Source organism: Haliotis rufescens, unplaced genomic scaffold, assembly GCF_023055435.1.
Source record: "Haliotis rufescens isolate VD_foot unplaced genomic scaffold, xgHalRufe1.0.p SCAF_14, whole genome shotgun sequence".
Lineage (NCBI taxonomy): Eukaryota > Metazoa > Mollusca > Gastropoda > Lepetellida > Haliotidae > Haliotis > Haliotis rufescens.
In genome coordinates this window covers 18789604-18817345 of record NW_025963824.1, presented here as the reverse complement: position 1 = coordinate 18817345, position 27742 = coordinate 18789604, and the positions used below count along the sequence as shown (strand labels likewise).

Genomic DNA, 27742 nt, shown 5'->3' with positions numbered 1-27742 from the left:
ACCCCATACACCAACACACTCCAGTTCCCTCTCTATACACTACACATACCCCATACACCAACACACTCCAGTTCCTTCTCTATACACTACACATACCCCACACACGAACACACTCCAGTTCCCTCTCTATACACTACACATACCCCATACACCAACACACCCCACTTTCCTCTCTGTACACTACTCATACCCCATACACCAACACACTCCACTTCCCTCTCTATACACTACTTGTACCCCATACACCAACACACTCCACTTCCCTCTCTATAGACTACACATACCCCGTACACCAACACACTCTAGTTCCCTCTCTGTACACTACACATACCCCATACACCAACACACTCCACTTCCCTCTCTATACACTACACATACCCCATACACCAACACACTCCACTTCCCTCTCTATACACTACACATACCCCATACACCAACACACTCCAGTTCCTTCTCTATACACTACACATACCCCACACACGAACACACTCCAGTTCCCTCTCTATACACTACACATACCCCATACACCAACACACTCCAGTTCCCTCTCTGTACACTACACATACCCAAAACACCAACACACTCCACTTCCCTCTCTCTACACTACACATACCTCGTACACCAACACACTCCAGTTCCCTCTCTATACACTACACATACCCAAAACACCAACACACTCCACTTCCCTCTCTGTACACTACACATACCCCATACACCAACACACTCCAGTTCCCTCTGTCTACAGTACACATACCCAAAACACCAACACACTCCAGTTCCCTCTCTATACACTACACATACCCTATACACCAACACACTCCACTTCCCTCTCTATACACTACACATACCCCAAACACCAACATACTCCAGTTCCATCTCTGTACACTACTCATACCCATACACCAACACACTCCACTTCCCTCTCTATACACTACACATACCCCAAACACCAACACAATCCACTTCCCCTCTCTATACACTACACATACCCCATACACCAACACACTCCAGTTCCCTCTCTCTACACTAAACATACCCCATACACCAACACACTCCAGTTCCCTCTCTGTACACTACACATACCCAAAACACCAACACACTCCACTTCCCTCTCTATACACTACACATACCCTATACACCAACACACTCCACTTCCCTCTCTATACACTACACATACCCCATACACCAACACACTCCAGTTCCCCTCTCTATACACTACACATACCCCATACACCAACACACCCAACTTCCCTCTCTATACACTACACATACCCCATACACCAGCACACTCCAGTTCCCTCTCTCTACACAACACATACCCCGTACACCAGTTCCCTCTCTATACACTACACATACCCAAAACACCAACACGCTCCAGTTCCCTCTCTGTACACTACACATACCCCAAACACCAACACACTCCACTTCCCTCTCTATACACTACTTGTACCCCATACACCAACACACTCCACTTCCCTCTCTATAGACTACACATACCCCGTACACCAACACACTCCACTTCCCTCTCTATACACTACACATACCCCATACACCAACACACTCCAGTTCCTTCTCTATACACTACACATACCCCACACACGAACACACTCCAGTTCCCTCTCTATACACTACACATACCCCATACACCAACACACTCCAGTTCCCTCTCTGTACACTACACATACCCAAAACACCAACACACTCCACTTCCCTCTCTCTACACTACACATACCTCGTACACCAACACACTCCAGTTCCCTCTCTATACACTACACATACCCAAAACACCAACACACTCCACTTCCCTCTCTGTACACTACACATACCCCATACACCAACACACTCCAGTTCCCTCTGTCTACAGTACACATACCCAAAACACCAACACACTCCAGTTCCCTCTCTATACACTACACATACCCTATACACCAACACACTCCACTTCCCTCTCTATACACTACACATACCCCAAACACCAACATACTCCAGTTCCATCTCTGTACACTACTCATACCCCATACACCAACACACTCCACTTCCCTCTCTATACACTACACATACCCCATACACCAACACAATCCACTTCCCCTCTCTATACACTACACATACCCCATACACCAACACACTCCAGTTCCCTCTCTCTACACTAAACATACCCCATACACCAACACACTCCAGTTCCCTCTCTGTACACTACACATACCCAAAACACCAACACACTCCACTTCCCTCTCTATACACTACACATACCCTATACACCAACACACTCCACTTCCCTCTCTATACACTACACATACCCCATACACCAACACACTCCAGTTCCCCTCTCTATACACTACACATACCCCATACACCAACACACCCAACTTCCCTCTCTATACACTACACATACCCCATACACCAGCACACTCCAGTTCCCTCTCTCTACACAACACATACCCCGTACACCAGTTCCCTCTCTATACACTACACATACCCAAAACACCAACACGCTCCAGTTCCCTCTCTGTACACTACACATACCCCAAACACCAACACACTCCACTTCCTTCTCTATACACTACACATACCCAAAACACCAACACACTCTAGTTCCCTCTCTATACACTACACATACCCCATACACCAACACACTCTAGTTCCCTCTCTATACACTACACATACCCAAAACACCAACACACTCCACTTCCCTCTCTGTACACTACTCATACCCAATACACCAACACACTCCAGTTCCCTCTCTGTACACTACTCATACCCAATACACCAACACACTCCAGTTCCCTCTCTATACACTACACATACCCCATACACCAACACAACCCACTTCCCTCTCTATACACTACACATACCCCATACACCAACACACTCTAGTTCCCTCTCTGTACACTACTCATACCCCATACACCAACACACTCCACTTCCCTCTCTGTACACTACACATACCCCATACACCAACACACTCCAGTTCCCTCTCTATACACTACACATACCCCATACACCAACACACTCCACTTCCCTCTCTATACACTACACATACCCCATACACCAACACACTCCAGTTCCTTCTCTATACACTACACATACCCCACACACGAACACACTCCAGTTCCCTCTCTATACACTACACATACCCCATACACCAACACACCCCACTTTCCTCTCTGTACACTACTCATACCCCATACACCAACACACTCCACTTCCCTCTCTATACACTACTTGTACCCCATACACCAACACACTCCACTTCCCTCTCTATAGACTACACATACCCCATACACCAACACACTCTAGTTCCCTCTCTGTACACTACACATACCCCATACACCAACACACTCCACTTCCCTCTCTATACACTACACATACCCCATACACCAACACACTCCACTTCCCTCTCTATACACTACACATACCCTATACACCAACACACTCCACTTCCCTCTCTATACACTACACATACCCCATACACCAACACACTCCAGTTCCCCTCTCTATACACTACACATACCCCATACACCAACACACCCAACTTCCCTCTCTATACACTACACATACCCCATACACCAACACACTCCACTTCCCTCTCTCTACACAACACATACCCCGTACACCAGTTCCCTCTCTATACACTACACATACCCAAAACACCAACACGCTCCAGTTCCCTCTCTGTACACTACACATACCCCAAACACCAACACACTCCACTTCCCTCTCTATACACTACACATACCCAATACACCAACACACTCCAGTTCCCTCTGTCTACAGTACACATACCCAAAACACCAACACACTCCAGTTCCCTCTCTATACACTACACATACCCCATACACCAACACACTCCACTTCCCTCTCTGTACACTACACATACCCCATACACCAACACACTCCAGTTCCCTCTGTCTACAGTACACATACCCAAAACACCAACACGCTCCAGTTCCCTCTCTATACACTACACATACCCAATACACCAACACACTCCACTTCCCTCTCTGTACACTACACATACCCCATACACCAACACACTCCAGTTCCCTCTCTCTACACTACACATACCCCATACACCAACACACTCCACTTCCCTCTCTGTACACTACACATACCCCATACACCAACACACTCCACTTCCCTCTCTGTACACTACACATACCCCATACACCAACACACTCCACTTCCCTCTCTGTACACTACTCATACCCAATACACCAACACACTCCAGTTCCCTCTCTGTACTCTACTCATACGCAATACACCAACACACCCAACTTCCCTCTCTATACGCTACTCATACCCCATACACCAAAACAGTCTAGTTCCCTCTCTATACACTACTCATACCCCATACACCAAAACAGTCTAGTTCCCTCTCTGTACACTACACATACCCAAAACACCAACACACTCTAGTTCCCCTCTCTATACACTACACATACCCCATACACCAACACACTCCACTTCCCTCTCTATACACTACACATACCCAAAACACCAACACACTCTAGTTCCCCTCTCTATACACTACACATACCCCATACACCAACACACTCCACTTCCCTCTCTATACACTACACATACCCAATACACCAACACACTCCAGTTCCCTCTCTGTACACTACACATACCCAATACACCAACACACTCCAGTTCCCTCTCTGTACACTACTCATACCCCATACACCAACACACTCCACTTCCCTCTCTGTACACTACACATACCCCATACACCAACACACTCCAGTTCCCTCTCTATACACTACACATACCCCATACACCAACACACTCCAGTTCCTTCTCTATACACTACACATACCCCACACACGAACACACTCCAGTTCCCTCTCTATACACTACACATACCCCATACACCAACACACCCCACTTTCCTCTCTGTACACTACTCATACCCCATACACCAACACACTCCACTTCCCTCTCTATACACTACTTGTACCCCATACACCAACACACTCCACTTCCCTCTCTATAGACTACACATACCCCATACACCAACACACTCTAGTTCCCTCTCTGTACACTACACATACCCCATACACCAACACACTCCACTTCCCTCTCTATACACTACACATACCCCATACACCAACACACTCCACTTCCCTCTCTATACACTACACATACCCCATACACCAACACAACCCACTTCCCTCTCTATACACTACACATACCCCATACACCAACACACTCCAGTTCCTTCTCTATACACTACACATACCCCACACACGAACACACTCCAGTTCCCTCTCTATACACTACACATACCCCATACACCAACACACCCCACTTCCCTCTCTGTACACTACTCATACCCCATACACCAACACACTCCACTTCACTCTCTATACACTACACATACCCCATACACCAACACACTCTAGTTCCCTCTCTGTACACTACACATACCCAATACACCAACACACTCCACTTCCCTCTCTATACACTACACATACCCCATACACCAACACACCCCACTTTCCTCTCTGTACACTACTCATACCCCATACACCAACACACTCCACTTCCCTCTCTATACACTACTTGTACCCCATACACCAACACACTCCACTTCCCTCTCTATAGACTACACATACCCCATACACCAACACACTCTAGTTCCCTCTCTGTACACTACACATACCCCGTACACCAACACACTCCACTTCCCTCTCTATACACTACACATACCCCATACACCAACACACTCCACTTCCCTCTCTATACACTACACATACCCCATACACCAACACACCCCACTTCCCTCTCTATACACTACACATACCCCATACACCAACACACTCCAGTTCCTTCTCTATACACTACACATACCCCACACACGAACACACTCCAGTTCCCTCTCTATACACTACACATACCCCATACACCAACACACCCCACTTCCCTCTCTGTACACTACTCATACCCCATACACCAACACACTCCACTTCCCTCTCTATACACTACACATACCCCATACACCAACACACTCTAGTTCCCTCTCTGTACACTACACATACCCAATACACCAACACACTCCACTTCCCTCTCTATACACTACACATACCCCATACACCAACACACTCTAGTTCCCTCTCTGTACACTACACATACCCAAAACACCAACACACTCCACTTCCCTCTCTATACACTACACATACCCCATACACCAACACACTCCAGTTCCCTCTCTATACACTACACATACCCCACACACCAACACACTCCAGTTCCCTCTCTCTACACTACACATACCCAAAACACCAACACACTCTAGTTCCCTCTCTATACACTACACATACCCAAAACACCAACACACTCTAGTTTCCTCTCTATACACTACACATACCCCATACACCTACACACTCCAGTTCCCTCTCTCTACACTACACATACCCCAAACACCAACACACTCCAGTTCCCTCTCTGTACACTACACATACCCCATACACCAACACATTCCACTTCCCTCTCTCTACACTACATGTACCCCATACACCAACAGAAAAGGAACTCAGCGCTATTGTTATTTTCAAAATGTTTTAGTATGTAATGTTTAAAACTCAATTAAAAACTGAAGAATTTATAATATTGTTTTCTGAAAGGAGATGCTCATCGCATACTCTTAACATTGAGCAGGGTAGATACATGTGAGTGAGTGAGTGAGTTTGGTTTTACGCCGCTTATAGCAATATTCCAGCAATATCACGGCGTTGAAAACCAGAAATGGGCTTCACACATTGTACCCATGTCGGGATTTGGACCCAGGTCCTCGGGGTGACGAGCAAACGCTTTAACCACTAGGCTACCCGACCACCCCTTAGGGTAGATACACACTGATATTAATAGAAAATAGAGTTTGTAAACTGTGCAATACGCTGGAAGTAGTAGATGTGCACCATCTTTTCTTTGTATGTCTGGTATAGGAGCATATGTGTATTGAGTATTTATCTCCATACATGTACCAGCCACCAAACATTACCATCATTGTCTTAAAGCATGTGACATCATGTGTATTTCATTCAGTGAATTATTGAAAATTGTTTGTTAAAGATTAATTGATAATATGTACATTCCACATTTTTAAACTTATGGTGTCTCACACTGTGTATTTCTTTCTTCTTAGATCCTATGTGGAAACATGCTTGATCCATGTTTCCAGCTTCTAAATCACAATCCTACACATGTACGCTGTGCCAACACACATTCTCTACTTCAGACCCCTGTACGCTGTGTTGCAGTGTTCTTTGACTTCCAATAGCGCTGAGTGTCATAAATTTCTTAAATTTCTGCTTTCCTCATTTACCTTCAAAAGTGTCACAAATCAAGTCAGCTATGAATTCAACTGTCAAGTCTCGTGCTCTTGATGCTTCCTGGGACTCCCAGGTGCCTGTCTTATCTGTTGCCGACGATGTGTTTACAAACTGAATGATTTTGAATATAAATAGAAACTCTCACCAGTGACTCACTCAGCAGGCCTGGGAGTTTTATATTTTTATCAACTCCTGCTATGTTTCATATCAAAAGACAGACTATTCTATTTGTCAGCCCTGGTATAACTTCACATAATTGGATTGTTAGTCAGGACCAGCCCTCTATCGATGAAGATATTTTGAATGTACAGAATTTGCCTCTAGGCCTCTATACGTTTGGCAAACCAAATCAGTAAATATTAGTGAGGCCAAAGTCTATATTATGCCCTATACTGGTTTTGGGGTCTTGTCTGTCTATGATAACTTCAACAGATACAATTCAGTTGAATCTATAAATATGTCATCTATACAATTCAGTTGAATCTATAGATATGTCATGTATACAATTCAGTTGAATCTATAGATATGTCATCTATACAATTCAGTTGAATCTATAGATATGTCATCTATACAATTCAGTTGAATCTATAGATATGTCATGTATACAATTCAGTTGAATCTATAGATATGTCATGTATACAATTCAGTTGAATCTATAGATATGTCATCTATACAATTCAGTTGAATCTATAGATATGTCATCTATACAATTCAGTTGAATCTATAGATATGTCATCTATACAATTCAGTTGAATCTATAGATATGTCATGTATACAATTCAGTTGAATCTATAGATATGTCATCTATACAATTCAGTTGAATCTATAGATATGTCATGTATTCAATTCAGTTGAATCTATAGATATGTCATCTATACATGCTATACAATTCAGTTGAATCTATAGATATGTCATCTATACAATTCAGTTGAATCTATAGATATGTCATCTATACAATTCAGTTGAATCTATAGATATGTCATCTATACATGCTATACAATTCAGTTGAATCTATAGATATGTCATCTATACAATTCAGTTGAATCTATAGATATGTCATGTATACAATTCAGTTGAATCTATAGATATGTCATGTATACAATTCAGTTGAATCTATAGATATGTCATCTATACAATTCAGTTGAATCTATAGATATGTCATGTATTCAATTCAGTTGAATCTATAGATATGTCATCTATACATGCTATACAATTCAGTTGAATCTATAGATATGTCATCTATACAATTCAGTTGAATCTATAGATATGTCATCTATACATGCTATACAATTCAGTTGAATCTATAGATATGCCATCTATACATGCTATACAATTCAGTTGAATCTATAGATATGTCATCTATACATGCTATGCAATTCAGTTGAATCTATAGATATGTCATCTATACAATTCAGTTGAATCTATAGATATGTCATCTATACATGCTATACAATTCAGTTGAATCTATAGATATGACATCTATACATGCTATACAATTCAGTTGAATCTATAGATATGACATCTTTTCATGCTATACAATTCAGTTGAATCTATAGATATGACATCTTTACATGGTATACAATTCAGTTGAATCTATAGATATGTCATCTATACATGCTATACAATTCAGTTGAATCTATAGATATGTCATCTATACAATTCAGTTGAATCTATAGATATGACATCTATACATGCTATACAATTCAGTTGAATCTATAGATATGACATCTATACATGCTATACAATTCAGTTGAATCTATAGATATGCCATCTATACATGCTATACAATTCAGTTGAATCTATAGATATGTCATCTATACATGCTATACAATTCAATTGAATCTATAGATATGACATCTATACATGCTATACAATTCAGTTGAATCTATAGATGTGTCATCTATACATGCTATACAATTCAGTTGAATCTATAGATATGTCATCTATACAATTCAGTTGAATCTATAGATATGACATCTATACAATTCAGTTGAATCTATAGATATGACATCTATACATGCTATACAATTCAGTTGAATCTATAGATATGCCATCTATACATGCTATACAATTCAGTTGAATCTATAGATATGTCATCTATACATGCTATACAATTCAATTGAATCTATAGATGTGTGATCTATACATGCTATACAATTCAGTTGAATCTATAGATATGCCATCTATACATGCTATACAATTCAGTTGAATCTATAGATATGTCATCTATACATGCTATACAATTCAGTTGAATCTATAGATATGTCATCTATACATGCTATACAATTCAGTTGAATCTATAGATATGCCATCTATACATGCTATACAATTCAGTTGAATCTATAGATATGTCGTCTATACATGCTATACAATTCAGTTGAATCTATAGATATGTCATCTATACAATTCAGTTGAATCTATAGATATGACATCTATACAATTCAGTTGAATCTATAGATATGACATCTATACATGCTATACAATTCAGTTGAATCTATAGATATGACATCTATACATGCTATACAATTCAGTTGAATCTATAGATATGCCATCTATACATGCTATACAATTCAGTTGAATCTATAGATATGTCATCTATACATGCTATACAATTCAATTGAATCTATAGATGTGTCATCTATACATGCTATACAATTCAGTTGAATCTATAGATGTGTCATCTATACATGCTATACAATTCAGTTGAATCTATAGATATGTCATCTATACATGCTATACAATTCAGTTGAATCTATAGATATGCCATCTATACATGCTATACAATTCAGTTGAATCTATAGATGTGTCATCTATACATGCTATACAATTCAATTGAATCTAAAGATGTGTCATCTATACATGCTATACAATTCAGTTGAATCTATAGATATGCCATCTATACATGCTATACAATTCAGTTGAATCTATAGATATGTCGTCTATACATGCTATACAATTCAGTTGAATCTATAGATATGTCATCTATACAATTCAGTTGAATCTATAGATATGACATCTATACAATTCAGTTGAATCTATAGATATGACATCTATACATGCTATACAATTCAGTTGAATCTATAGATATGCCATCTATACATGCTATACAATTCAGTTGAATCTATAGATATGCCATCTATACATGCTATACAATTCAGTTGAATCTATAGATATGTCATCTATACATGCTATACAATTCAATTGAATCTATAGATGTGTCATCTATACATGCTATACAATTCAGTTGAATCTATAGATATGCCATCTATACATGCTATACAATTCAGTTGAATCTATAGATGTGTCATCTATACATGCTATACAATTCAGTTGAATCTATAGATATGTCATCTATACATGCTATACAATTCAGTTGAATCTATAGATATGTCATCTATACATGCTATACAATTCAGTTGAATCTATAGATATGTCATCTATACATGCTATACAATTCAGTTGAATCTATAGATATGACATCTATACATGCTATACAATTCAGTTGAATCTATAGATATGTCGTCTATACATGCTATACAATTCAGTTGAATCTATAGATATGTCATCTATACAATTCAGTTGAATCTAAAGATATGACATCCATCCACAAGAATACAGAGTTGACTTTATTTCCTTCAAAAGCACTTCTAGTTTTGTCTCTCTCTTCAAAGTGTTGGACATGTCTTTTTTGATAAACCAATGAACTTTTCTGCATTTTATAATGTACACACACACACTCACACTCACACACACTCACACTCACACACACACACACACACACACACACACACACACACACACACACACACTAACACACACTAACACACACTAACACACACACACTAACACACATACTAACACACACACTAATACTATAACTTGCATCTGTCCAACCATATCCCACTGCAAGCACTAAAGGCTGTGCAATCTGTGTGTCCAGGGTGGATCAAGACCTTTGACGACTACTACCGGTCACAGACCAAGCCAATCTTGGACAACATGGTCACAAAGCTTGAGGAAGACAAGAACCACAAGTTCATCTATGCTGAGATTTCCTTCTTTTCTCACTGGTGGGATGAGATTGATGACAGCATCAAGAAGAGAGTCAAGGTGTAAGTACGCTCATGTTGCATCAATGAAGGAGGCCAGGGGTACCTACCCTCACTGTCCATCCAGGATAGAGTATGTACTCCCATGTTGCATCAATGTTATCAATATTGGTATTTTGCTGAAATTAGTCTCAGAATAACTATACAAGTTATGTGCTCTATAATACTCTTACAGCCAGTCAACTTTCCCATCTTAAGGGTCACTGGTCTAGGATTGTTTGTTACCTTTGTTTTTTCTCCTTGGCTACCCGGAGGATATCCCAGAAGTCTTGACTAGAAAGCGAATTTGTCACTTTTATTGATAGTATATGGGCATTTCGTCACATTGATCAACAAAATGAAATACAGTTCTGTCTTGGAAATAATGAGGAAATGTAGGTATCTTTTGGGGTAGCATCAGTAATGGTAGGGTGCAATTTTCGTTTACACTATTTTGACTTGTGACACAAACTAAATATTTCACCTGAGCATTATCTTGTATATTTGTTTTGTCAGTGCGTAAAATGACTAAAATTTTCACTTGGGCGATTAAATGCCTAAGTATTCAGTTACTTTACAATTTGACTGATAAATCTGTCCATTTATTTTATCATGATAATGAATTCCAAACATTTTGATGTTTAATTTGATCACCCTGTGACTGAAAATGATAGGCAAAAAAGTTTAATCAATCTGTTTTTTATTAAACAGATTGACTTATGTCAACAAATGTTTCTGTCAGTTTGTGAAATGATTGAAATATTTAGACATTTTATAAATTGTCTGAGTGAATCACATTTTACACATTGACTGTAACATATACACGCCCACAAATGAAAAGGCTTGTGAAAACAATGAGTTAGTGTTGTCTATCTCGCATGGAAGAACTTCCAAGTGAAATCATAGAGGGACAAGAATGATTATGCTCAATGCTAAAGCAAATGAATGAAAACAACATGCAATTATCATAACTAAAACCAACCAAAGTTATATGTATTACATTAGGCAGTTCCCTTGTTCGAGGAATGTATCCGTCATTATCCACATAAAGGAACAATATCTCAACTGATCACCTAAGTTTGTTTCAGGTGTTCACATAAGTGTCTTGTCTCATTGGTCAGCTGAGATAGCAAATGTCACAACTAATCTCATGATGTCCACGGTTCTAGGAAAACATTCATGGAGTTAGATAACAAAGAGCAATCAATCAACATATTATTGGTAATCCTTTGAACAAAGTATGTTGTTTTTACATTGGCATGTCATGCCCAGATATGTGTGTATTCCGTCTGCTTTAGTAAACCTACACATGTAAACACTTACTTTTGACAAGTCCACTTTGCAAGACAACAGTGATTAATCAATCAACATACTTTCTGTTAATCCTTTTGAATGGGTGTTTTTTTGTTACTCAGCTGATCACTCCTCTTGTTGCGCTGTCACGTGCATATTACATAACATACATTTCACTCCACTTCAGACCTGGATTTAGTATGAATAATTTCCCCAGCAACAAGAAATGCCAATTGGGAACCTTTGCCAGATAATCTGAGTGGTGCTACCACTAATTATATCTGTAGTAAAGTCATTAAATTAGCATCAAGTGAATGATGACAAATACACAGGTGAGGGGGTATACCAGAAAACATGGATGACGACAAGGAAGTAGTTTGTATTATCCACGCAATCTGAAATCCGAAAAAGCTTTTGCTGCATGGATATTTTTGTTATTAAACTATAAGCATCAGGGGTATTTCCAAATAACAACATCCGATGAGCTTCCGTTCTTTTTTTCTGTTTGTTCAGGTTAAATAAATAAATAACATGCGCCCTTTGTAATATCGAAATCTTCATATATCACGGGTAACCAATCAGTGTTCAGAGATGTGTGTAGATATTGCCTCTAAGTTTATTTACTCTGTCCTTACAGACAGTAGCCCAGTCTCTTGTCATGCTCAGTTACATTAGCAAGCAAATCAATACATAATCTCTAAAGTGGGTTCTCAATTGCTTCAAAATTGTGGGTGACCTTCATTCAAGGTCAAGGTCACAAGAGGTCACATGACACAATTTCATAAGATTTCAGATTACTTTATGAAAGTATTATATTTGGTGTGTATGCTGATTAGTCCTTTGTAATGTTCTTGTAAAGCTCGCAAGTGATATTGAAAGTCAAATTTACTTCAAGGTCATACGTTTAAAAATGTATTATGTTCATAATAACTAAAATAATGCTCATGGTTGTGTGATGAAATTTGTAACATTATCTTTAGGGTTGGGCATTTGAGTGATCAGGTTTTCGGCAACATTCATTGAAGGGCAAAGTTACTGGAATGGTCATTGTTAAGGTAGTTCTGCTCCTTAGTGTTCGGAACCAACCGACGTGTTTGTAAGAGCACATGCCATGTTTTCAATGAGACATAATTAACCTTGTTCAGACATAGAGAACAAACAATTTAGGATTAAAGCACATTTTTAGGATAACCTGTTTGATAAGATGCTAAATTCAAACAAAATATCTTACACATTTTGAAATTACTCCAATAACTAACATTAAGTTACATGGAGGCATGGGACTTTCTTTTGGTACAAAATCACTTAAGTTAATGCATATGCAAAAGAGTACAACATAACCTAGCTAGTAATGAAACCCCTGTAATTGTATTAACTGTAAATAAATAAGAATGATGACGTGAAACATTTAGAATTAATTATGTGAATGACATTGGCCTTGCAAACTAGAGTTATTTAACGTCATCTGCAGGTAAGATAGATAATGACTTCTCTTATGTTTACTTTTAGGCAGCCAAGTGGTGAGCTGTAGATAAATTGAGGCTGCCAATCCTAGATTAAGGTCACTTTGACGACTTTACTGTAGATGTCTGGGGACTTCGTGCTTTAATGTTGTCATGCACTAGACAAGGGTTTTCCCAGATTAAACTGGCAGTGCTTATGACTTTGTTGTTAAGGTAACTACAGGCATGAGACTTCCTCTTGTAAGAAATATAATTAAACTGGAAGTGATTATTTTAGGCAGCTAGATTCACAGGACTAGTTGTACTGTAGCATTGGGTATCAAAGATGAATATAGATGGTTATTAGTGTGGTCAGCTGTCGCCTGATTGGCTCATGATGATGGGAATTTTTTCAGTCATTCAGGAAAAGTTGGGATGGGGATGCTTCTGTTTTTGAAAGTAATGCAAACACGTTTCTGGAAGGTACTAAATACCGTATTCGACGTAATAAGCGCCCCACTCTAATAAGCGCCCACGGCGATATTTGCTAATATATTGGCTAGTGAACAATCCCAACCAGCACCCCTTCTGATTGATCAATGTACACAAGACTTATTTATTCGTGCATAATACGCACTCGTGTGTTATATCACCCTTAATTATGGGCAATTAAATTCTTGAAAAATATATCTATCGTATGTAAACATTTCAGGCTGTTAGCATAAATCACAAAATTTACGATCTTTCAACTAAAAATAATATTCTAATAAGCGCCCCCTATTTCTAATTTTGAGAGCGCCCTGGGCGCTTATTAGGAATACGGTAAATGTCATTTTTAACCTAAATTGTAAGTTTGTTATTATATGTACATTTATTCCAGCCTGGTAGACAATGGTCAGCTGGAGATTGTGACAGGAGGGTGGGTTATGACGGATGAAGCCAACGCCCACTACTTCGCCATGATAGACCAGCTGCTGGAGGGCCATCAGTGGCTGGCTGGAACACTAGGTCAGTGAATCACCTTCTTCTCTGAAAGCACACCACTGATGCAGCTAAACTTAATTTGCTTATTTGCATGAACGATGACACCCCAATTTGTTTGAGACCTCCTGATCCACACGTTCAGAGAGCTCATCCTTTGTGTACAAGATAATGGTTAGAAGAAGGCTCAAGGCATCATGAAAGGCACCTAACTTCAAGCGACACAGACAATGTTGCAAAAAACAAAAGTATTATTTCTTATTCTTATCCTGACACAACACATTGCAATTGCCAAAAGTCATAGTTTGCGAAAGGTTGTTCTGATGCTTTGTGAAACAGTAGCAAGCAGAGAAGATTGTTGTCTCTCAAGGATTTACATCTAACCATCAGCTATGGGGATTTCATGATGTCACTTGACTTCAAGAGCACCAGCGCTTCAGTATGTTCCTGTAGGGAGACATTTCCAATGGCAGTTCCTTGCCCCGTGGTCATTTACATGGATGACCACTCCAGTAGTTGCACTCTAACTCAGCAGGGGTTCAGCTTCCACTCCTACACAGACGATTGTTTCTTCAATGACCAGGATCCCTAGGTCCAACAACAACACATCCCTTTCTCCAGGTGTCTGCTGCCCCAGTCATTGTCCTGTTTACTACAAGATAAAACAACCAACTTTCAGTCTTCGTGTCAAATCCTGCCTTCCCACTGCCTGAAAATCCATCTGCAACCAGACAGCATCTTCACTAATTACATTCTGAGACATCTATCTGTGGATGATGTAGAGGGATTCTATCAGTTTGGGTGGGTGTCAAGCTGTGTGCTGTGTTGGCAACCAAGGATAGCAGGCTCCCCGGATGTAGAAGAGGCACGTTTTTGGATCTGTGTTGTATGATCGAAATGAAGACGAAAATTGCAATGTGTTGTGTCAGGTATACAAAGTCATGAATATTCAAATGCAAGTTAGTTTTTATTTTTCCCTAGAACTCAGCACAAATGTTTGTCGCCATAATAAGGTTGAAGTGTTATAAAATCAATGAACTAAATTAATTACATTAAGTAATACGTTACCACTGTTATACCGAGGCTGTTGTCTCCCACAACTGCTGCTATAGCGAAATCTACCACAGAGATCTCAATTACCTCATGCAGCACGTGCGTAGCCACCTAGCTGCCATGTGACACCCTTCACTCTTGTCTCCTTCGTCTGCTTAGCAAGACGTGTTTTCTCCTGCTGAAGCGTTCCTTGAAGATTTGGTGATATTTATTATCGTTTATTCTCTAATAAACTGTGCTTTTATGGGGCGTTGCGGTAGCTACGCTTGGTTATAATTTTGCCGCCAAACGGAAAATTTTTCCCGCCCTTTTTTCTATATACTTGCGGGGTTCGCGTATGCACGTTGTGTTTTACGTTTCCCCTGTTCTTGTCTGTTTTGGGGGTTAACATAACTTATTTCTTTAGTAAAAGTTATATGTGTATGTTATATGTTCACATTGCTCGTTTATTTTCTTGTGAAAATGTTCGTTTGTGAATCATTGTGGTGCGTGCGTTGTAACCATGTTTTGTTCTTTGTTTCTAGAAAACAATCAATGTCTGACATGGATATGTCCCCTGTCTCCACCCCCTCTACCCCTGTTCCTCGGAGTTGTGGGGTGTGCAGAAAGTTTTTGTCGTCCCGGGATCCCCACGATCGTTGCCCGTGGTGCAGGGTTCCTTGCGAGGAAACCCGGTGCACCCTGTGCGAAGGTCTGGGACCTGCGGAGTTTGAGCGGTACCGGCTGTGCGCGCAGTCCGTTTCCACCCCTGTGGTGGCCGGTTTGTCCGGTCGGGGCCCCCGTGCGGGCACCTCCTTGTCGGCTGCGGCGGATCCCCTTGCGGCCCTCGGGCTGTCTGGGGCTTCCGTCGCCGCATTGTTGTCGCAAATTGTGGACTCCAAGCTGGCGGCCTTATCGCAAGATAGGCCGCTGGCTGTTCCGTCCCCGGCCTCTTCGGTGGCCGCGGGTTCGGACGCGGGGTCCACCGGTACGGCGCCGGCTGCCGTGGTTACCGGTCCTTCCCCCGAACCGTTGCTTCCGCTATCTGTTAAGGACCGCGTGGCCATGGTGTATGACCTCTTCGAGGACATGCCAAAGCCCCTGCCGATACCGCGGGGTATCCACGGTTCCGTGGGTTCCTCCGAGGTATACGACGAGTCGTCCAACAAGGCTTTCCCGGCATCAACCTTGCTGCGCGGGATTAAGCCGTCTTTGGAGAAAGCCTTCACGGCTGCCTCCGGTCGGGGTCTCCCGTTACCTCCCCCGTCGTGGAGAAAAGGGTCTTTCCCAGTTCATGACCTTGCCTTTCCCGAGGCTGGTCCTTCTGCGGAAGCCCATGTGGAGCGTTTGGGGGTCCGTGCCCCACCGGTTGCCACGGTACCGCAAGGTACCCTGCAACAGCTGGACACCCTCGCTCGACACTCCATGCTGGCTATGTCTCACGGAGACACATACCTGGCTGCGGCGGCCAGTCTGGTCGAAGGTTCTCCCACGGACCGTGACCAGCGCATTTACAACTGCTTGCTCGGTTTGAATGCTTCCCTGGAGTACGTTGCCGGGGCTTCGGCCTTTGTTTCCGGCACGTGCCATTTTCTTCGGCGCCAGTCGTATCTGGTTGCTTCAGGGTTGGACGCTGCCAATCAGGAGGTGCTCCTTTCGCAGCCTTGGTCTGCTCGGACCCTGTTTAATAACAAGATCCCTGGGGTTCTGAAGGAACAACAGGCCGCTGTGTCTGCCGAGGCCTCTCGGCACACACTGGATCTTGTGGGGTCCTTGCATAGGCGCCTGGGTGCCGCTCCGAAGCGGAGCGCGCCCCAGGTTGCTGCGTCCGGCAGGCCTAAGGGGTCGGGTCCTTCTTCCTCCGGGAAGAAGCCCCGCTCTGAGGGCTCCGGTAAGGGTTCTCAGCAGCCCTTTCGCGGGAAGAAGGGGAACTGGGGGAAGCCCAAGTCGTCTAAGGACGGCAAGGGCCCCTCCAGGTGACTCTCATTGGAGGGGTTCGTATGCCGACAGCGCCAACTTCGGTTGGCCCGTAGGCGAACCCGAGTCACACGGCCCTGGACAGTTGCGCCTGCCGCAGCCCGTCCGGCCCCCCTCACGATTCGGTACGGCTATCGGCTCGATCTCAAAGCGAATCCGCCGCTCACCGTTGCCCCGTCGGCAGGTTTCTATTCGGAAACCGATCTTCCCTTCCTCGCCGATGCCATCGGCAGGTTGGTGGAGAAGAGGGCAGTTCGGGAGTTAGCTCTACCAGAAATAACACCGGGGTTTTACTCCAGGATATTTCTCGTTCCCAAGAAGGACAGTGCCGAACTCAGAATGATTCACAACTTGAAATCGTTCAACGAGTTCTACCTGCGCAAGCCGCCCAAGTTCAGAATGTTGAGCTTGACGGACCTGAAAGCACTGATCATGCCGGCCGACTGGCTAGCTTCGATCGACCTGAAGGATGTTTATCTGCATGTTCCGATTCACTCGGATCATCACAGGTATCTCAGGTTTGTCTTTCAAGGCTGGCACTACGAGTGGGTTGTACTCCCATTCGGTCTTTCGTCCGCTCCCTGGCTGTTCACCCGGTTAACCACCCCCATAGTGGGGTTCCTCCACCGGAGGGGTGTCCGGTACTTCGCGTACCTGGACGACTCGCTAGTAGCAAATCGAATGTCGGACACCCTGTCACGCCATCTCGTTTTCGCACGTCGGCTCTTGGAGCAATTGGGGTGGATTGTCAATCTCCCCAAGAGCGAGTTAACCCCTTCTCAGAACTTGCAGTTCATCGGAGGTCGGTTCAACACGGTGTCCCATCGCCTATTTGTCCCCCCAGACCGGTGGCACAAAATTCAGGCGATGATTGCCAAAGTCTTAGCGGTGCAACAGACTGTTCACTTTTGGGAACAGCTGTTAGGGCTACTTGTGTCAGCCCAGGACTGCACCGTACAGGGTCGTCTCCAACTCCGCCCGCTGCAACGGTTTTTAATCCAGTTGTTAGCAACGGAGGTGAACAGTGCGACCGTCGCCCTCCCGGATCGGCTCCGACCGCATCTGGAGTGGTGGACGGTCCCTTACAATGTCTTATCAGGAGTCTCTATGCGGCCCTACCGGGCCACGTTGAACCTGTATACAGACGCCTCTCTAGTGGGCTGGGGCGCCCATCTAGAGGGGGAGGTGAGCTCGGGGCTGTGGTGCGTAGACGAACTAGGTCTTCACATCAATTGTCTCGAGTTCAAGGCAGTGATCAACGCAGTCAATCACTGGAAGCATCGTCTCGTCGACGCCCGGCTCATGCTGGCGACCGACAACACGACGGTAGTGTCCTATGTGAACAAACTGGGGGGAACCCACAGTCACTCGCTGCTCGATCTCACGTTCGAGTTTTACGCTCTGGTGGACAGTGTCCCGTGCCAGATACGCGCCCGTCACATCCCAGGTGTGCGGAACGTACTGGCCGATGCTCTATCGAGGCCTCGGGATCCGAGCCCCACAGAGTGGATGCTGAACCCAGTAGTGTTTCAGTGGCTGTGCGAACGTTTGGGTCGTCCGATGGTCGACCTGTTCGCAACGCGGTTCAACAATCAACTCCCGTTGTTTGTATCACCAGTCCCGGACCCGAGGGCCATCGATCACGATGCTCTCGCGTTAGACTGGACGGGCTTGGACGCTTATGCTTACCCACCGACAGCGTTGATACCACACATTCTAAGCCGGCTTCGAGGAGTTCGCTGTCGAATGTTACTGATCGCGCCCATGTGGCCGAACAGATCGTGGTACCCCGACTTGCTGACCCAGGTCACGCAGTCGCCACTCCCACTGCCTGTGAGACCGGATCTCTTGATCCACCCTTACACCCGTCAGCTTCATCCAAACGCAGGGCAGTTCAATCTGCACGCGTGGATGTTGTCACCGAGCGTCTGAGGAGTAAAGGTTTTTCTCGCTGGGCGTCTCGGGCATACGTTAGTATGCATCGTGATTCTACCCAGAAGGTGTATAATGCACGTTGGGTTATTTTCACGAAGTGGTGTTGTAAACATCACATTCATTCGCCAGATAAGGTATCTGTGCAGGATATTGCTCGTTTCATGTCTCACTTGCGAGAGACCCGGAAACTCTCCGGGGGTTCCATTGCCAACTATGTCTCGTCCGTTGCTACGGTACGGGACGTTGCTATGGGTACCAGTCTCTCCAAAGAGCTGGTGATACGGGGTATTATCAAGGGTTTCAAACAGCACGATCTTAAGAAGGGCCGCCTTCGGGCACCGGCCTGGGATCTTTCCCTAGTGTTGCAATCACTTACGGAAGCTCCGTATGAACCCTTGCATAGTGCTTCGTTCCGGCATGTGACTTGGAAAACAGCATTTCTCCTCTCCTTTGCCACGGCGGCACGTGTATCCAAAATTCATGCACTCGATGTCGCCAAGGTACGATTCGATAGGGGTGACGAAGGAGCGGTCCGCCTGGGCCTGCTCATGGGCTTCGTCGCCAAGAATCAGAGAGTCGGGCAAGCGGAGAGAGAATTCACTGTAAGATCACTCAAAGAAATCTTACATCCTGCTGATACTGAGGACAGAGCGCTGTGTCCGGTTAGGGCCCTTAAGTATTATCTTAAGGCTTCGAATGAACGTAGACAAGGGCGTGACCGTCTGTTCATATCGTGTAACCCTAATCGCACGGTTGACATAACTCGCAACTCGATTGCGTTGTGGCTTCGTTCTGTCATCAATCTGGCGTACCGGTCTCGGGGGTTACCGGTAGCGGGGTCAAACCCGCACGAGATCAGGGCGCTAGCGGCAACATTTGCCCTACACTCGAATATCTCTGTTCACAGAATATTACGAGGTTGTTACTGGCGTTCTGACTCGGTTTTTGCCAATCATTACCTCAGAAAGGTTTCTGATGAAGACGTGGAGGGGGTGCACCGTCTTGGGCCGCTGATCGCGGCACAAGCGGTCATCTAGGGGGTGTGTCCAGCGCAATTTCAAACTCCGCAGTCGTCAGTCCTTGCACGGTGGTCAATCTGGGTCGTCTCCAATGTTCCCACGCCGTGGGTACAGGAGTGGGGGTCCTGCAAACCAGCGCACTCACACCACAGGTGAGGCGGCTTTATGTGTGTTTTGTCCTTATTTGTATTTTGACAATTATGCATTTAATTGTCTGTCGTGTATTCCAACCTTGCGATACATGCTTACGAATACTGGAATTAGGTCACGCGCCTAATGCATACTTTCAGTAGGCTTGCTCTGGGATATACGGTCTGAAGGAAATTAATTTCCCTCTTTTCGACTGTTTAACCTGATCTAAGATTTAGCTCACGCGGATACAGTGTTCTCATCCGCTGCGGCGATGAAATACCTATCCAGTGGGGCCGTTTGGAGTCACCAATCGTTTTGGCAATGACGATTGAGCCTTACGGTATGCGCATGACAGTGCTTTGGTATTCCTATAGGGTAACGCCTAGCTAGGTGCATGCGCATCGAGTGCTTCCGCCTTGGTGTTTACTTCCGCTGGTCGGAAGGAACGCTAGCAGTCAGGATTCGGGTTGTAGGTGCTCCCCACCGCCTACTGTGGTAGTCAGCCTCGGTATAACAGTGGTAACGTATTACTTAATGTAATTTGTAGAATTTTCCTATTCGGAATATTCTATAAGTAATACGTTACCACTGGGCTGCTGCCCGCCCGTCCGTCCCCCGAGCACTTGCTCTCGCAGGAGACAAGAGTGAAGGGTGTCACATGGCAGCTAGGTGGCTACGCACGTGCTGCATGAGGTAATTGAGATCTCTGTGGTAGATTTCGCTATAGCAGCAGTTGTGGGAGACAACAGCCTCGGTATAACAGTGGTAACGTATTACTTATAGAATATTCCGAATAGGAAAATTCTACAAGTTTTGTTTCAAAAATTAGAGCATTGATAAAAAATGCCTTTTGTTGCAGATTAAGAAGTATTGTTGAAATAAGGAAGAGATTTTATGGATGTAAACTTGTTTATTATGAGGAATGCAACATTTCTGACTATATATTTACTCCTTCATCAGGTCAAGTAAGTATATACTCCGAAATGTTGTGTTCCTCATAATAAAGAAGTTGACATCCCTTAATTCTCTTCCTTATGTGTATCCCTCCTAAATGCCATTCAAAGACTTCATTGTTGAAATGTTGTTACATGTTTCATGTTGATCAAGCCTCACTATCTATGGAGAAAATATTGGATATGGATATGAATGCTTGCACCTTATGTTAAGTAGCTGTTTTTGCTGATATTTTAAGCCGTAGACTTCACAGACAGGAGAGAGGGGTGGTATCTCATACGGTGGACTGAACGATTGTCGGTCAGAGTCATCCTACAGATGCCATGTTACCCTTCTCTGGTGACCTTTCTGACTGATAACATCTTTCATCATGTGCATAAGGAGTTTGACTGTGGTAGAATCCCATCATGTGTATGGTCACAATAAGTACAGCTCTACTCCTTCAATGTTATGTTGTATCCTCTCATTTCTATAGGTCTCCTTCAGTCTGAAACCATTTTTAGTTTTGAATGTGTGATGACAATGTGCGTCTGGTGCAGGTGTGAAGCCCCAGTCAGGCTGGGCAATAGACCCTTTTGGGTACTCCTCCACCATGGCCTACATACTGAAGCGCACAGGTCTGAAGAGCATGCTCATACAACGTGTGCACTACTCCATCAAGAAACACTTGGCACAGAAGAAAGCAATGGAGTTCATGTGGAGGCAGCAGTGGGGTATGTGCCATAGGAGTGACATTAAAGTGGTTGGAAGTGTCACAGTAAAGTGGGTGGCAGCATCACAGTAAAGTGGGTGGCAGCGTCACAGTAAAGTGGGTGGCAGCATCACAGTAAAGTGGGTGGCAGTGTCACAGTCAAGAAGGTGGCAGCATCACAGTAAAGTGGGTGGCAGTGTCACAGTCAAGAAGGTGGCAGCATCACAGTAAAGTGGGTGGCAGAGTCACAGTAAAGTGGGTGGCAGTGTCACAGTAAAGTGGGTGGCAGTGTCACAGTCAAGAAGGTGGCAGCATCACAGTAAAGTGGGTGGCAGTGTCACAGTAAAGTAGGTGGCAGCATCACAGTAAAGTGGGTGGCAGTGTCACAGTAAAGTGGGTGGCAGTGTCACAGTCAAGAAGGTGGCAGCATCACAGTAAAGTGGGTGGCAGTGTCACAGTAAAGTGGGTGGCAGTGTCACAGTAAAGTGGGTGGCAGTGTCACAGTAAAGTAGGTGGCAGTGTCACAGTAAAGTAGGTGGCAGCATCACAGTAAAGTGGGTGGCAGCATCACAGTAAAGTGGGTGGCAGTGTCACAGTAAAGTAGGTGGCAGTGTCACAGTAAAGTGGGTGGCAGCGTCACAGTAAAGTAGGTGGCAGTGTCACAGTAAAGTAGGTGGAAGCGTCACAGTAAAGTGGGTGGCAGCATCACAGTAAAGTGGGTGGAAGCGTCTCAGTAAAGTGGGTGGAAGCGTCACAGTAAAGTGGGTGGCAGTGTCACAGTAAAGTGGGTGGCAGTGTCACAGTCAAGTAGGTGGAAGCGTCACAGTAAAGTGGGTGGCAGCATCACAGTAAAGTGGGTGGCAGCATCACAGTAAAGTGGGTGGCAGTGTCACAGTAAAGTGGGTGGAAGCGTCACAGTAAAGTGGGTGGCAGCGTCACAGTAAAGTTGGTGGCAGCGTCACAGTAAAGTGGGTGGAAGCGTCACAGTAAAGTGGGTGGCAGCCTCACAGTAAAGTGGGTGGAAGTGTCACAGTAAAGTGGGTGGCAGCGTCACAGTAAAGTGGGTGGAAGTGTCACAGTAAAGTGGGTGGTAAAGTGGGTGGAAGCGTCACAGTAAAGTGAGTGGCAGTGTCACAGTAAAGTGAAATATACACTCGTATATAGAATATTGTGAACTGACACTGAAATATAGTTGGTATTTGTCATTGCTTCCTACCAGCTTCAATTACTAATGAAGTATGACTCCTAAAGGGCCTGAAGTACTGATTGTAGCATGTTGTGTTGTCAGACAACGAGGGAGGCACGGATATGTTCTGCCACATGATGCCCTTCTACTCCTATGATGTCCCTCACACATGTGGCCCGGACCCCAAGGTCTGCTGCACATTCGACTTCCGCCGGCTGCCAGGATCCAAGTACAAGTGCCCCTGGAAGCTGAACCCTGTGTCGGTCAATGATGGCAATGTGGCCGAGAGGTACGTATTGTCAATATAGGTGGTCAATGTGACAGAGAGGTACGTATTGTCACTATAGGAGCTCAATGTGACAGAGAGGTACACATTGTCAATATAGGTGGTCAATGTGACAGAGAGGTACGTATTGTCACTATAGGAGCTCAATGTGACAGAGAGGTACACATTGTCAATATAGGTGGTGGTCAATGTGACAGAGAGGTACACATTGTCAATATAGGTGGTGGTCAATGTGACAGAGAGGTACACATTGTCACTATAGGAGCTCAATGTGACAGAGAGGTACACATTGTCAATATAGGTGGTGGTCAATGTGACAGAGAGGTACACATTGGATCGGATGGTCAGGCTCGCTGACATGGTTTGATGTGTGATGTAGTGGGGTGAGATACAGGAGGAGATGTGTGATGTAGTGGGGTGAGATACAGGAGGAGATGTGTAATGTAGTGGGCTGAGATACAGGAGGTGATGTGTGATGTAGTGGGGTGAGATACAGGAGGAGATGTGTGATGTAGTGGGGTGAGATACAGGTAGGAGATGTGTGATGGAGTGTGCTGAGATACAGGAGGTGATGTGTGATGTAGTGGGGTGAGATACAGGAGGAGATGTGTAATGTAGTGGGGTGAGATACAGGAGGAGATGTGTGATGTAGTGGGGTGAGATACAGGAGGAGATGTGTAATGTAGTGGGGTGAGATACAGGAGGAGATGTGTAATGTAGTGGGCTGAGATACAGGAGGTGATGTGTGATGTAGTGGGGTGAGATACAGGAGGAGATGTGTGATGTAGTGGGGTGAGATACAGGAGGAGATGTGTAATGTAGTGGGCTGAGATACAGGAGGAGATGTGTGATGTAGTGGGGTGAGATACAGGAGGAGATGTGTGATGGAGTGTGCTGAGATACAGGAGGAGATGTGTAATGTAGTGGGGTGAGATACAGGAGGTGATGTGTGATGTAGTGGGGTGAGATACAGGAGGAGATGTGTAATGTAGTGGGCTGAGATACAGGAGGTGATGTGTGATGTAGTGGGGTGAGATACAGGTAGGAGATGTGTGATGGAGTGTGCTGAGATACAGGAGGAGATGTGTGATGTAGTTGGGTGAGATACAGGAGGAGATGTGTAATGTAGTGGGCTGAGATACAGGAGGTGATGTGTGATGTAGTGGGACGAGATACAGGAGGAGATGTGTGATGTAGTGGGGAGAGATACAGGAGGAGATGTGTAATGTAGTGGGGAGAGATACAGGAGGAGATGTGTGATGTAGTGGGGTGAGATACAGGAGTGAGGTACAGGAGGTGATGTGTGATGTAGTGGGACGAGATACAGGAGGAGATGTGTGATGTAGTGGGGAGAGATACAGGAGGTGATGTGTGATGTAGTGGGTTGAGATACAGGAGGAGATGTGTGATGTAGTGGGGTGAGATACAGGAGGAGATGTGTAATGTAGTGGGCTGAGATAGAGGAGGTGATATGTGTTGTTGTGGGGAGAGATACAGGAGTGAGGTACAGGAGGTGATGTGTGTTGTAGGTCCCTGACCTTGTTGGACCAATATCGGAAGAAAGCCCAGCTGTACAAGACCGATGTGCTGTTGATCCCTCTTGGGGATGACTTCCGGTACGACCAGGCCGATGAGTGGGACAAGCAGTACTCCAACTACCAGAAGATCTTCAACTATGTCAACTCACATTCAGAACTCAATACTCAGGTATACATTGAAAGACTGCTATCAGCACAGACATCCCTGCCCTTAGAAATAAACAGTTGACTGTCGACTTTGTTGATTGAACACGTCATGTCCACAATACGATATTTGTGTGATTCATATCAGATTTATATGTTTAGGACAGACTGTACACTCTACAAACAATCCTGTTCTCACAGATCCTTTTCGGTATATTAACTGACAACACACAATCCTGTTCTCACAGAAACAGTTCAGTACATTGTCTGACAACACACAATCCTGTTCACAGAAACAGTTCAGTACATTGTCTGACAACACACAATCCTGTTCACAGAAACAGTTCAGTACATTGTCTGACAACACACATCCTGTTCACATGGATGCAGTTCAGTACATTGTCTGACAACACACAATCCTGTTCTCATGGATGCAGTTCAGTACATTGTCTGACAACACACAATCCTGTTCACATGGATGCAGTTCAGTACATTGTCTGACAACACACAATCCTGTTCACAGAAGTATTTCAGTACATTGTCTGACAACACACAATCCTGTTCACAGAAGTATTTCAGTACATTGTCTGACAACACACAATCCTGTTCACATGGATGCAGTTCAGTACATTGTCTGACAACACACAATCCTGTTCACAGAAACAGTTCAGTACATTGTCTGACAACACACAATCCTGTTCACAGAAGCAGTTCAATACATTGTCTGACAACACACAATCCTGTTCACAGAAACAGTTCAGTACATTGTCTGACAACACACAATCCTGTTCACATGGATGCAGTTCAGTACATTGTCTGACAACACACAATCCTGTTCACAGAAACAGTTCAGTACATTGTCTGACAACACACAATCCTGTTCACATGGATGCAGTTCAGTACATTGTCTGACAACACACAATCCTGTTCACAGAAACAGTTCAGTACATTGTCTGACAACACACAATCCTGTTCACATGGATGCAGTTCAGTACATTGTCTGACAACACACATCCTGTTCTCATGGATGCAGTTCAGTACATTGTCTGACAACACACAATCCTGTTCACAGAAGCATTTCAGTACATTGTCTGACAACACACAATCCTGTTCACAGAAGCAGTTCAATACATTGTCTGACAACACACAATCCTGTTCACAGAAGCATTTCAGTACATTGTCTGACAACACACAATCCTGTTCTCACAGAAGCATTTCAGTACATTGTCTGACAACACATATCCTGTTCACAGAAACAGTTCAGTACATTGTCTGACAACACACAATCCTGTTCACATGGATGCAGTTCAGTACATTGTCTGACAACACACAATCCTGTTCACATGGATGCAGTTCAGTACATTGTCTGACAACACACAATCCTGTTCTCACAGATGCAGTTCAGTACATTGTCTGACAACACACAATCCTGTTCTCATGGATGCAGTTCAGTACATTGTCTGACAACACACAATCCTGTTCACAGAAGCATTTCAGTACATTGTCTGACAACACACAATCCTGTTCTCACAGATGCAGTTCAGTACATTGTCTGACAACACACAATCCTGTTCACATGGATGCAGTTCAGTACATTGTCTGACAACACACAATCCTGTTCTCACAGATGCAGTTCAGTACATTGTCTGACAACACACAATCCTGTTCACAGAAGCATTTCAGTACATTGTCTGACAACACACAATCCTG

The 27742-nt window shown here is 43.9% G+C and overlaps 1 protein-coding gene across 5 annotated transcripts in view; it reads left to right on the top strand.

Moving 5' to 3' along the window:
* The window catches only part of LOC124122870 (alpha-mannosidase 2x-like), a 116353-nt gene that overhangs the window by 25862 nt on the left and 62749 nt on the right, over positions 1 to 27742 (top strand). For all 5 annotated transcript variants that reach the window (XM_048395098.1, XM_048395097.1, XM_048395099.1 and 2 more), the window contains 5 exons: positions 11275 to 11446; positions 15038 to 15165; positions 22727 to 22900; positions 24167 to 24353; positions 25880 to 26057. In XM_048395098.1, coding sequence (XP_048251055.1) covers positions 11275 to 11446; positions 15038 to 15165; positions 22727 to 22900; positions 24167 to 24353; positions 25880 to 26057 — 839 coding nt within the window. The remainder of the gene's footprint in view (positions 1 to 11274; positions 11447 to 15037; positions 15166 to 22726; positions 22901 to 24166; positions 24354 to 25879; positions 26058 to 27742) is intronic.